The 12,687-nt window shown below is 40.5% G+C and overlaps 1 protein-coding gene across 1 annotated transcript in view; it reads right to left on the reverse strand.

Annotated features, from left to right (window-relative positions):
- Window positions 1–12,687, reverse strand: part of LOC116412020 — a 388,305-nt gene that overhangs the window by 368,617 nt on the left and 7,001 nt on the right. Inside the window, exons 8-19 of the mRNA XM_031905216.1 lie at window positions 12,428–12,457; window positions 12,191–12,244; window positions 11,864–11,893; window positions 9,346–9,396; window positions 9,186–9,203; window positions 8,297–8,347; window positions 7,940–7,969; window positions 6,521–6,574; window positions 4,520–4,549; window positions 3,508–3,561; window positions 1,465–1,488; window positions 108–158 (exon numbers count right to left, since the gene is read on the reverse strand). Coding sequence (XP_031761076.1) covers window positions 108–158; window positions 1,465–1,488; window positions 3,508–3,561; window positions 4,520–4,549; window positions 6,521–6,574; window positions 7,940–7,969; window positions 8,297–8,347; window positions 9,186–9,203; window positions 9,346–9,396; window positions 11,864–11,893; window positions 12,191–12,244; window positions 12,428–12,457 — 477 coding nt within the window. The remainder of the gene's footprint in view (window positions 1–107; window positions 159–1,464; window positions 1,489–3,507; window positions 3,562–4,519; window positions 4,550–6,520; window positions 6,575–7,939; window positions 7,970–8,296; window positions 8,348–9,185; window positions 9,204–9,345; window positions 9,397–11,863; window positions 11,894–12,190; window positions 12,245–12,427; window positions 12,458–12,687) is intronic.

Genomic DNA, 12,687 nt, shown 5'->3' on the forward strand with positions numbered 1-12,687 from the left:
AAGGGTTAAGTTGGAAGGGGAGCCCAGTATTTATCAGCCCTGCCTTTACTACATACTCACTACTATTTACCACGAGGTGGTATTTTAGAACACAGTTATATACTCACTCCCTTTAAACTTTGTTGGTTCACCAGGACGTCCCAATGTAATAATCCAGTCTAAAATATTAAAAAAGTGTTTAGTTATAAAATATAGTGTTTTATATAATGAGCACATTGTATTTAGATCAGCGATTTTCAACCTGTGGGTCGGGACCCCTTTGGGGGTCGAACGACCCTTTCACAGGGGTCGTCTAAGACCATCGGAAAACACATATTTCCGATGGTCTTAGGAATAATTTTATGGTTGGGGGTCACCACAACATGAGGAACTGTATTAAAGGGTCGTGGCATTAGGAAGGTTGAGATCCACTGATTTAGATATTGGGAAATATACTAGGGATGCACCGAATCCCGGATTCGGTTCGGGGTTCGGGCCGAATCCGGCCTTTTTTGATGGATTCAGTTTCGGCCGAATCCACAGTATTTAGATCAGCGGTTCTCAACCTGTGGGTCGGGACCCCTTTGGGGGTCGAACGACCCTTTCACAGGGGTCGTCTAAGACCATCGGAAAACACATATTTCCAATGGTCTTAGGAATAATTTTATGGTTCGGGGTCACCACAACATGAGGAACTGTATTAAAGGGTCGTGGCATTAGGAAGGTTGAGATCCACTGATTTAGATATTGGGAAATATACTAGGGATGCACCGAATCCCAGATTCGGTTCGGGGTTCGGGCCGAATCCAGCCTTTTTTGATGGATTCAGTTTCGGCCGAATCCACAGTATTTAGATCAGCGGTTCTCAACCTGTGGGTCGGGACCCCTTTGGGGGTCGAATAACCCTTTCACAGGGGTCACCTAAGACCATCGGAAAACACATATTTCCAATGGGCTTAGGAATAATTTTATGGTTGGGGGTCACCACAACATGAGGAACTGTATTAAAGGGTCGCGGCATTAGGGAGGTTGAGAACCACTGATTTAGATATTGGGAAATATACTAGGGATGCACTGAATCCCGGATTCGGTTCGGGGGTTCGGGACGAATCCAGGCTTTTTTGATGGATTCAGTTTCGGCCGAATCCACAGTTATCCACAGTTAGCATTCGGAAAGGGTTAAATGGTAGAGGAAAAAAATTTCACCGCGCGTTCGGGCAAACCCAAAAAAGTGGGTTTGGTGCATCCCTAAAATATACAACATTCAAAAGTGTATTTGTTTATACCTTCATTAATCATGTAATTCTATTAAAAATATTAATATCATTTTCAGTTTCCCTACAGTGACATTTGCTCTGGTTGATTATTTGAAAACCAATTTCAAAATACAAAAACATCTACAAAACGAAAAACATTTTTTCCAACGGAGAACAGATTTTTATTTACAATGCCATCTAAAATAAGCAGGGGGGGTTTATAAATTACCTGTAGTAGCTGGGGCACCGGGGGCTGTAAAATAATAAGATAAATTGTATTTTTAAATAAATTCAAATCTGTCTGGAGTCGATGAAGTTAAACATCTAAAAATATCAGCAAGACCCAACTATTTTAGGATTAATAAAATTGAAGATTTTACAAAATTCGGATTTCCTTAATTTCCTACAATACAAAATATAGAATCATTTACAGAATATAAAACTACTAATTGAAACTGGTGTAAGTTGTGGAACAGGTAGAATATTTTACTGTATTGTTCAGGCAAGAGTTATCCCCTTCTTTATTTATGATATCACTGAAGGGAGATTTGTGAAATATAATATTTTAGAGATCAATATATTTTTCTAAAAAGAAGTACGATCACTTCCAAATACAAAAAAAATCTATTTTTTCTACGTTTTTCTACTGTGCGTATTTTTTTTTTTAGACTTTTTCATTAATTTGCATGATTTTTTTGGTACTTTGCGACAAAATTTATGCGACAAAATCGGATTTGTCACACCGAGTACAAAAGTTTTGGATTCATTCAAGCTTGGGTATGGTGAATTTCCTTGGGCCAGGTTGGAGCTGCAGAGTGCCATTGAGCCCTATGGGAGACTTTCCTTGGGCCGGGTTGGAGATGCAGAGTGCCATTGAGCCCTATGGGAGACTTTCCTTGGGCCGGGTTGGAGCTGCAGAGTGCCATTGAGCCCTATGGGAGACTTTCCTTGGGCCGGGTTGGAGCTGCAGAGTGCCATTGAGCCCTATGGGAGACTTTCCTTGGGCCGGGTTGGAGCTGCAGAGTGCCATTGAGCCCTATGGGAGACTTTCCTTGGGCCGGGTTGGAGCTGCAGAGTGCCATTGAGCCCTATGGGAGACTTTCCTTGGGCCGGGTTGGAGCTGCAGAGTGCCATTGAGCCCTATGGGAGACTTTCCTTGGGCCGGGTTGGAGATGCAGAGTGCCATTGAGCCCTATGGGAGACTTTCCTTGGGCCGGGTTGGAGCTGCAGAGTGCCATTGAGCCCTATGGGAGACTTTCCTTGGGCTGAGTTGGAGCTGTAGAGAGGCTTTCCTTGGGCCGGGTTGGAGCTGCAGAGTGCCATTGAGTCTTATGGGAGACTTTCCTTGGGCCGGGTTGGAGCTGCAGAGTGCCATTGAGCCCTATGGGAGACTTTCCTTGGGCCGGGTTGGAGCTGCAGAGAGGCTTTCCTTGGGCCAGGTTGGAGCTGCAGAGTGCCATTGAGCCCTATGGGAGACTTTCCTTGGGCCAGGTTGGATCTGCAGAGTGCCATTGAGCCCTATGGGAGACTTTCCTTGGGCCAGGTTGGAGCTGCAGAGTGCCATTGAGCCCTATGGGAGACTTTCCTTGGGCCAGGTTGGAGCTGCAGAGTGCCATTGAGCCCTATGGGAGAGTTTCCTTGGGCCGGGTTGGAGCTGCAGAGTGCCATTGAGCCCTATGGGAGACTTTCCTTGGGCCGGGTTGGAGCTGCAGAGTGCCATTGAGCCCTATGGGAGACTTTCCTTGGGCCGGGTTGGAACTGCAGAGTGCCATTGAGCCCTATGGGAGGCTTCCAAAATCATACACAGAAGGATCAAAGTCAAAAAGGTTTTTCCGCTGTTTACGATCCTTCGGATACGAAAATTTTGTCATATTATCGTGACTAATAAAAAAAATTTTGTAAGCATTTTCATCACATTTCGATCATCGGAAATGATCATATCTAATCTAAATTTTACCCATTTCGGGATTCGAACTCGTACTTTGATGAATCTGCCCCTCAGTGTATGCGACAGTCACAAAAATAAATTACTTGAACTTCAACCCTATCTTAAAAATAGGAATTCCATCAGCACTCACAAAACCAATGGAAAAAATAGGATTTTCAAATTTTCCAAAATGTTCAAGATACAATTCCCATTGTATGGCATCTGAAGAGGTTTTTTTTTTTTTTTTCAAATATTGTTTTTTAAATAAATTGTTCAAAGCCATTGTCACCATCAACTGTGACTTTTGATAAATCAACCCCCTAGAGTAAAACAGAAGATACTTACTCTCTTTATATTCCACTGGATTAGTTGGCTCTTCTGTTTCTATGATCCATTCTCCTAGAAACGTTATAAATATAAGCTTGTTACTGTATGTACTGGGCTCAATTATTTTTTATAAAATAATAAAATCATATGCAAAGAGAACCATTTTGGTTAAATGATTCCCTTTTCTCTGTAATAATAACACAGTACCTGTACTTGATCCCAACTAAGATATAATTACCCCTTATTGGGGGCAGAACAGCCCTATTGGGTTTATTTAATGGTTAAATGATTCCCTTTTCTCTGTAATAATAAAACAGTACCTGTACTTGATCCCAACTAAGATATAATTACCCCTTATTGGGGCAGAACAGCCCTATTGGGTTTATTTAATGGTTAAATGATTCCCTTTTCTCTGTAATAATAAAACAGTACCTGTACTTGATCCCAACTAAGATATAATTACCCCTTATTGGGGGCAGAACAGCCTATTGGGTTTATTTCATGGTTAAATGATTCCCTTTTCTCTGTAATAATCAAACAGTACCTGTACTTGATCCCAACTAAGATATAATTACCCCTTATTGGGGGCAGAACAGCCCTATTGGGTTTATTTAATGGTTAAATGATTCCCTTTTCTCTGTAATAATAAAACAGTACCTGTACTTGATCCCAACTAAGATATAATTACCCCTTATTGGGGGCAGAACAGCCCTATTGGGTTTATTTCATGGTTAAATGATTCCCTTTTCTCTGTAATAATAAAACAGTACCTGTACTTGATCCCAACTAAGATATAATTACCCCTTATTGGGGCAGAACAGTCCTATTGGGTTTATTTCATGGTTAAATTATTTTTTATTAGACTTAAGGTATTGAGATCAAAATTATACAAAGATCTGAAAACCCCCAGGTCCCAAGCATTCTGGATAACAGGTCCCATACCTGTACTATGAATATTGCTATTCATGCTATTTAATAAATAACCCATTTAACCTCTTATGTTGAATGATAAGGAGAATATTCAAAGTACCTTCAGTTCCAGGAAGTGGAGAAAGGGGTCCTAAAAAATAGACAAAATGTAAATGGTGAGATAAGCCTGTTAGTCAATCCCTTTGGCATTAGCAAAAATACATATATTTTCCTATTTTATGATTTCATGTCATTTATACTGATGAGTAGTGATGAGCGAATCTGTCCAGTTACGCTTCATCTTAAAATTTGCGAAACGAAAAAAACATTCAAGAAGTGGCAAAAAATTCACAAAAAGCATTTGTCGTGCAACTTTTTTGTCTTCCGCGTCTTTTTCTAATGCAACCCCCCCTTTTTTTACGCAACCACGCCCATTTTGACGCAATCATGCCTATTTTGATGCAACCAAGCCCAATTTTACGTGACTGGAACTTTTTTGAGATGCACAATGAATTTTTCCAGGGCAAATTGTTTTGTTAAACAATTTGTAAATTTGCTGTGAATCCATGCCTGGCGAAAAAATTCGCTCATCCCTATTGATGAGCGAATCTGTCCTATTTTGCTTCATCGGAAAATTAGCGAATCTTGGAAAAGATTAGCGAAATGGCGAAAAATTTGCGAAATAATGAAAATGTCACGTTTAAATTTTTGTTTTTAAATCCACTTAGATCCACTTGAAGTTATAGGGGCAGATTTACCAATCCCCGAACGGACCGAAAGCGTCCGAACGTGTTTTTTCATAATGATCTGTATTTTTGCGACTTTTTCGGCACCGTCGCGACTTTTTCGTATATTTTCCGCAACTTTTTTGTTGCCGTTGCGAAAAATTCGGATTGGCTTTTCCGCCGTTTACTATTGCTCAATACGAAAAAATCGCGACGGCGACGAAAAAGTAGTGCAAAATACGATAAAGTCACGACGGCGACAAGCTTGGGTATGGTGAATTTCCTTGGGCCAGGTTGGAGCTGCAGAGTGCCATTGAGCCCTATGGGAGACTTTCCTTGGGCCGGGTTGGAGCTGCAGAGTGCCATTGAGCCCTATGGGAGACTTTCCTTGGGCCGGGTTGGAGCTGCAGAGTGCCATTGAGCCCTATGGGAGACTTTCCTTGGGCCGGGTTGGAGCTGCAGAGTGCCATTGAGCCCTATAGGAGACTTTCCTTGGGCCGGGTTGGAGCTGCAGAGTGCCATTGAGCCCTATGGGAGACTTTCCTTGGGCCGGGTTGGAGCTGCAGAGTGCCATTGAGCCCTATAGGAGACTTTCCTTGGGCCGGGTTGGAGCTGCAGAGTGCCATTGAGCCCTATGGGAGACTTTCCTTGGGCCGGGTTGGAGATGCAGAGTGCCATTGAGCCCTATGGGAGGCTTTCCTTGGGTCGGGTTGGAGCTGCAGAGTGCCATTGAGCCCTATGGGAGACTTTCCTTGGGCCGGGTTGGAGCTGCAGAGTGCCATTGAGCCCTATGGGAGACTTTCCTTGGGCCGGGTTGGAGCTGCAGAGTGCCATTGAGCCCTATGGGAGACTTTCCTTGGGCCGGGTTGGAGCTGCAGAGTGCCATTGAGCCCTATGGGAGACTTTCCTTGGGCCGGGTTGGAGCTGCAGAGTGCCATTGAGCCCTATGGGAGACTTTCCTTGGGCCGGGTTGGAGCTGCAGAGTGCCATTGAGCCCTATGGGAGACTTTCCTTGGGCCGGGTTGGAGATGCCGTCGCAACTTTTTCGTTGCCGTCGCAACTTTTTCGTATGTCCCGCGATTTTTTCGTCGCCGTCGCAACTTTTTCGTATATTTTCCACAACTTTTTCGTCGCTGTTGTGAAAAAATCAGATTGGTTTTTCCGCCGTTTACTATTGCTCAATAGGAAAAAATTGCGACGGCGACGAAAAAGTTGCGCAATATACAAAAAAGTCACGACAAATACAAAAAATCGTGACGGCGACGAAAAAGTCGCAAAATTTTGTTTCCAATACGATTTTTTCCCTTTCGAGATTCGGATTCGTGGATTAGTAAATCTGCCCCTTAGTATCACACTGCATACCGTAGATAATATATCAAATTATTCTCAATACTCACTTCCTTCAAATAGCCTTTTTCCGGTTGGTAGGTCCACTTCTATGACCCATATTCCTAAATTTAAAAAAAAAAAAATCAATATTTGTCGTAAATTATTAGACATTCTCTACAAAAAACGAGTTTATTGCTCCCCATAACAACAAATTCCTTCAATACTATAGTACGATATTCTGATGGGAATATTTTTTAACTTGCAAATAAATAACCATTAAAAAACAATGTAAAATATTTAATAATATGACCTATAAAAATCATTTACATTTTTTACAAAATAGTTACTTTTCCTAGATACGGGAATGTGTTCGGTAATTATCTAAATTGTTAGTGGCTTGGAGAATGGGGAGGTAAAGGAATAACATTTCAATTGCTCTTCTTGGGTAACCAATCATAGAGTTCATGGTAAAGTTGAACTTCAAGTATTTTTTAAATTTGTTTCCGAATTTAAAAAATTCAAAAACAAAAAAATTCTTGATTGCTAGCTTATTTGTGAAAAATTTCACATCTTAAATACTGGAAAGCTCAATTGAGTAAAACCAGACAAAAATTCTATTCTAAAATCAGCAAAATTTTACATTTTTATTGTAAAATTCACATTTTAAAATAGCTTGAATTGTGACAATACACTTCTCACTGACTTTTGCCAGTTTTTTTTACTACTAAATTTTCTTTCAAGAAAAACTCGAATTATAGGAAAAACTCAGTCTAAATGATTTATAAATCTGCCCTTTGGACTGCCCTAGTTTCTTAAAGAACCTTTTTTTTCCCAGTGCTACAATCTTTCATTAAACCACGCTTATTGTTTTCAGGAAAACCCTTTCTTATTGTGATGATAGTTTATATATATATATATATTGCATAAACAGCTCATATGTAAAACCCTGCTGCATCTAAATAACCCATTTTCATATAAATATACTTATTTAGCAGTATGTGCCATTGGGTAATCCTAAATAGGAAACTGCCATTTTATGTTCTAAGGGCCGCCCCCTGGGATCATAGGTGTCACAGTGCACACAAACAAGCCAAGGCACACATACATGCTAGGCCCCATCAGCCAATGAATGGGCAGAGTTCTGCCTTTTGCTCCCACACTACTTCCTGTTACAGTTACAGCTGCATCACTTCCTGTCAGCTGATCTCTGAGGGAACACACTGCCCATCACAAAATGGCGGCTCAAGGGAAAGGCTGTAAAAAGGCAATATTTACTGATATATATATTCCAGTTTGGGGAGATTCTTTATTAGGCCACTTAATATAATATAAACGATCTAGTGGTTAAGTATACATTCTGGGGGTATAGTTTCCCTTTAATAGAAGTGCTTTCCAATGGTTACCACATAACATATACTTGGTTTTCTCATAATAATGCTTTTTGTTTTGTATCAGATTGTTAAAGCTTCAGCTAAAGATAAGGATACCTTTTCTTCCAAAGATTGGAGCTTTGGGTCCTGGGGGGGGGAAAAAAACAGAGAGAAATGAAAAAATGAAAGACATACCGTAGCATAAACACACCTCTAAAAATCCGATAGAAATGAGTGGTGGGATTTTCCTGTGGTGAGCCCTAATTTCATATTATGATAAATCTGACCTGGGGGGCAGATTTATGATTGCTCGAGCAATTGATTATATAGGATATAGGCTAATGGCTAATGGACATCAACCATGCCCCCTTCAGTCAAATAATGGCTACGGGTTTTACGTTTATCTGAATCGAAAATCCATGTATAGAGTATATTTCTCAGTATGTGAATATTAAACTTTTTCAGGTTACTTACTTCCTTTGAATTTGGGTCGTTGACCTGGACGGAATGCTTCAATGATCCAGCCTTACGGAAGCAAAGGGATTTATTATTATTTTTACTAGAACACTGATCTACATAAATAATCATAAAGGTAATGGGTGCTTAATAGCGATGAGCGAATCTGTCCCGTTTTGCTTTGCCGAAAAATTTTTGCGCGTGAACAAAAAAATTGTCGCCCGCAGCTATTCTTTTGTCACCAGCGGCTATTCTTTTGAAATGCGGCTATTCTTTTGTCGCCCACAGCTATTCTTTTGTCGCCCACAGCTATTCTTTTGTCGCGCAGCTATTCCTTTGTCGCCCACTGCTATTCTTTTGTTGCGCGGCTATTCTTTTGTCACCCGCGGCTATTCTTTCGTCGCCTGCAGCGATTCTTTTGTTGCCTGCGGCTATTCTTTTGTCGCCCGTGGCTATTCTTTTGTCGCCCACGGCTATTATTTTGTCGTGCGGCTATTACTTCGTCGCCCCCGGCTATTCTTTTGTTGTGCGGCTATTATTTTGTCGCCCGCGGCTATTATTTTGTCCCCCGCGGCTATTCTTGTGTCGCCCGCGGCTATTCTTTTGTCGCGTGGCTATTCTTTTGTCGCGTGGCTATTCTTTTGTCACCCGCAGCTATTCTTTTGTCGTCCGCGGCTATTCTTTCATCACGTGGCTATTATCTTGTCTGGTGGCGAATTTTTCCGCGGCAAATTTTTTCATCTGTTTCACAAAACAATCCGCAAATGGTGAAACCAGCTCAAGACTGACTGGAAACTGTAATGATCCAATTTAGAACCTATTTTCATAAATCAACCTCCTAATATATGTGGGTTTTTTAGTAGGTTACCGTTTTCCGTAAATTAATTGAACATTTAATATACTTTACCTCCAACAGGTGCAGGTTCTAAAGCAAAGGAATAACACAAAATTAGATTTCTAATTTACAATGGGAGGGTCAATACAGAACAGTCTATGTTGACTATAAGCATGTGTATGACAAACTTTCTTTTTTAAAGATATATTAAAAATATAGAGAATATACTAACCTTCTTCAAATGGCACTGGTTCCGTTGGCCCTTCGGTTTCTATGATCCATTCTAGACAGAAAAATGCAATGTATTATAGTTTTAATTGACAGATGAGGTGTGGCCCCGAGAGAACTTCAATCCTTACTCCCCCCTTCCCCCCACAAACACACATAAGGATCAAGTTCGTCAGCTCATCAAATCACTTTCCACAGAGTGTTGGAGGAAACCAGAGATGAAACATGGGGATAACATACAAACTACAGATTGTCCCCTGGGTAAGAAACAACCCCAAAATCATGTAGTTGAAAGACAGCAATTTAAAGGGGACCCGTTACCCTAAGAAATAATTCCAGATCCTTTTCCATTCTGTTTGTCATGCAAAATAAACTTCACTTGCACTATATAAATTATTTAAATCATGTTTCCATCAGTATAGGAATTCACACTCACATCCAGCAGGCAGCCGCCATTTTGTGGTCACTGTTATTAAGGCAAGCTTTGTATCACCAGAATGTGCCCGAATGGAGGACCTGATGCCCATGTACTGACTACAGAATTAGATGGTGAGGAGGGAGTGGGAAGGTGAGTGCTAAATGGAAAGTGAAAGTAATTGTGTGCCCCGCCTCTGTGCCTTATAAGGCACAGAGGCGGGGCAGGCAATATGTGATTGACAGCTGGTATTTTTAAATGCCTTTATAATGGGTATGGATGTGTTAATAAAAAAGGAATTTGGGTAGTTAATCCCCTCATTGTATTCAGTTTCACTCAGCTTCAAGGGGAAGTCAATCCCCTCATTGTATTCAGTTTCACCCAACTTCAAGGGGAAGTCAATCCCCTCATTATATTTAGGTTCACCCAGCTTGAAGGGGAAGTTAATCCCCTCATTGTATTCAGTTTCACCCAGCTTCAAGGGGAAGTTAATTCCCTCATTGTATTCAGTTTCACCCAACTTCAATGGGAAGTTAATCCCCTCATTGTATTCAGTTTCACCCAGTTTCAAGGGGAAGTTAATCCCCTCATTGTATTCAGTTTCACCCAGTTTCAAGGGGAAGTTAATCCCCTCATTGTATTCAGTTTCACCCAGTTTCAAGGGGAAGTTAATCCCCTCATTGTATTCAGTTTCACCCAGCTTCAAGGGGAAGTTAATCCCCTCATTGTATTCAGTTTCACCCAGTTTCAAGGGGAAGTTAATTCCCTCATTGTTTTCAGTTTCACCCAGTTTCAAGGGGAAGCTAATCCCCTCATTGTTTTCAGTTTCACCCAGCTTCAAGGGGAAGTTAATTCCCTCATTGTTTTCAGTTTTACCCAGCTTCATGGGGAAGCCAATCCCCTCATTGTTTTCAGTTTCACCCAGTTTCAAGGGGAAGCTAATCCCCTCATTGTTTTCAGTTTCACCCAGCTTCAAGGGGAAGTTAATCCCCTCATTGTATTCAGTTTCACCCAGCTTCAAGGGGAAGTTAATTCCCTCATTGTTTTCAGTTTCACCCAGTTTCAAGGGGAAGCTAATCCCCTCATTGTTTTCAGTTTCACCCAGCTTCAAGGGGAAGTTAATTCCCTCATTGTTTTCAGTTTCACCCAGCTTCATGGGGAAGCCAATCCCCTCATTGTTTTCAGTTTCACCCAGTTTCAAGGGGAAGCTAATCCCCTCATTGTTTTCAGTTTCACCCAGCTTCAAGGGGAAGTTAATTCCCTCATTGTTTTCAGTTTCACCCAGCTTCAAGGGGAAGTTAATCCCCTCATTGTATTCAGTTTCACCCAGCTTCAAGGGGAAGTTAATCCCCTCATTGTATTCAGTTTTACCCAGCTTCAAGGGGAAGTTAATCCTCTCATTGTATTCAGTTTCACCCAGTTTCAAGGGGAAGCTAATCTCCTCATTGTTTTCAGTTTCACCCAGTTTCAAGGGGAAGTTAATCCCCTCATTGTTTTCAGTTTCACCCAGCTTCAAGGGGAAGCTAATCCCCTCATTGTTTTCAGTTTCACCCAGCTTCAAGGGGAAGTTAATTCCCTCATTGTTTTCAGTTTCACCCAGCTTCAAGGGGAGGTTAATCCCCTCATTGTTTTCAGTTTCACCCAGTTTCAAGGGGAAGCTAATCCCCTCATTGTTTTCAGTTTCACCCAGCTTCAAGGGGAAGCTAATCCCCTCATTGTTTTCAGTTTCACCCAGCTTCAAGGGGAAGTTAATTCCCTCATTGTTTTCAGTTTCACCCAGCTTCAAGGGGAAGTTAATCCCCTCATTGTTTTCAGTTTCACCCAGCTTCATGGGGAAGTTAATCCCCTCATTGTTTTCAGTTTCAAGTAAAACTTAAACACATGTTTTCCAAGAATGAGCGCCAATGCTCCTAAAATGGCCGCTGGAGCACTTCCTGTTTGGGAAAAATAAAATTATGGAAACAAACACCCATTTAAACTCAAATGTTCTGAGTTTTAACAATACTTTCACCTTGAAAAATTTGGGATTTTCGAATGTAAACTCGAAATTTTCGTACATACGAATGATTTAAGCATTATCGTGCCCCTTATGTTGGGTTTTACTTACCAGTTGTCCCTGGTATTGAAGCCACGGGTCCTGAAAAACATATATTTCATTGGGTTGAATAAAAATACTGCCCTTAGAACACAGATTTATTTTGCACTGGACTAATTAAACTATACAGCTTTTTTTTTTAGTATATTGTGAATCTGTACTGTTTCATTATGAAGACAAACCAAATATTGTTATACAATGCAGCTAGGGTTACCTCCCAGCCAATGTTATTATTAGATACTTAAAATAGGGGGAAAAGGGAAAAACAATATTTATTTTGATCATATATAAATAGCATTTTTTTCTTTATATCATAAGATATATATAAAGTATACTCACTCCCTATGTATTTCCTTGGTCCTGTTGGAAGTGTCACTTCTATGATCCACAGTCCTAATCATAATAAACATAGGAATCAGCATTTATTCATAATCAATACATGGAATTTATCAAATATCAAATGGGGAATCCTCCAGGGATAAAAGTTATTCATTAAGTTTTTTTTTAGTTGTATTAATTATTTGTTAATATAAACAATGTATCATTTGGAATTTTTCTGTGAAATTGTGAAATTACCTTGTCTTCCAGGTATTTCAGATATAGGTTCTATAGAAAATAAAGTAAAATACAGTAAGCAACAATAAATAATAAAAGCATTGCTTGTAATCTTTTGGCCTTCAACAATGGTCAGATATAGGTATGAGATCCACTGAGATCCAAAACAGTACCTGTACTTGATCCCAACTAAGATATAATTACCCCTTATTGGGGGCAGAACAGCCCTATTGGGTTTATTTCATGGTTAAATGATTCCCTTTTCTCTGTAATAATAAAAC

Source organism: Xenopus tropicalis, chromosome 7 (genome assembly GCF_000004195.4).
Source record: "Xenopus tropicalis strain Nigerian chromosome 7, UCB_Xtro_10.0, whole genome shotgun sequence".
Lineage (NCBI taxonomy): Eukaryota > Metazoa > Chordata > Amphibia > Anura > Pipidae > Xenopus > Xenopus tropicalis.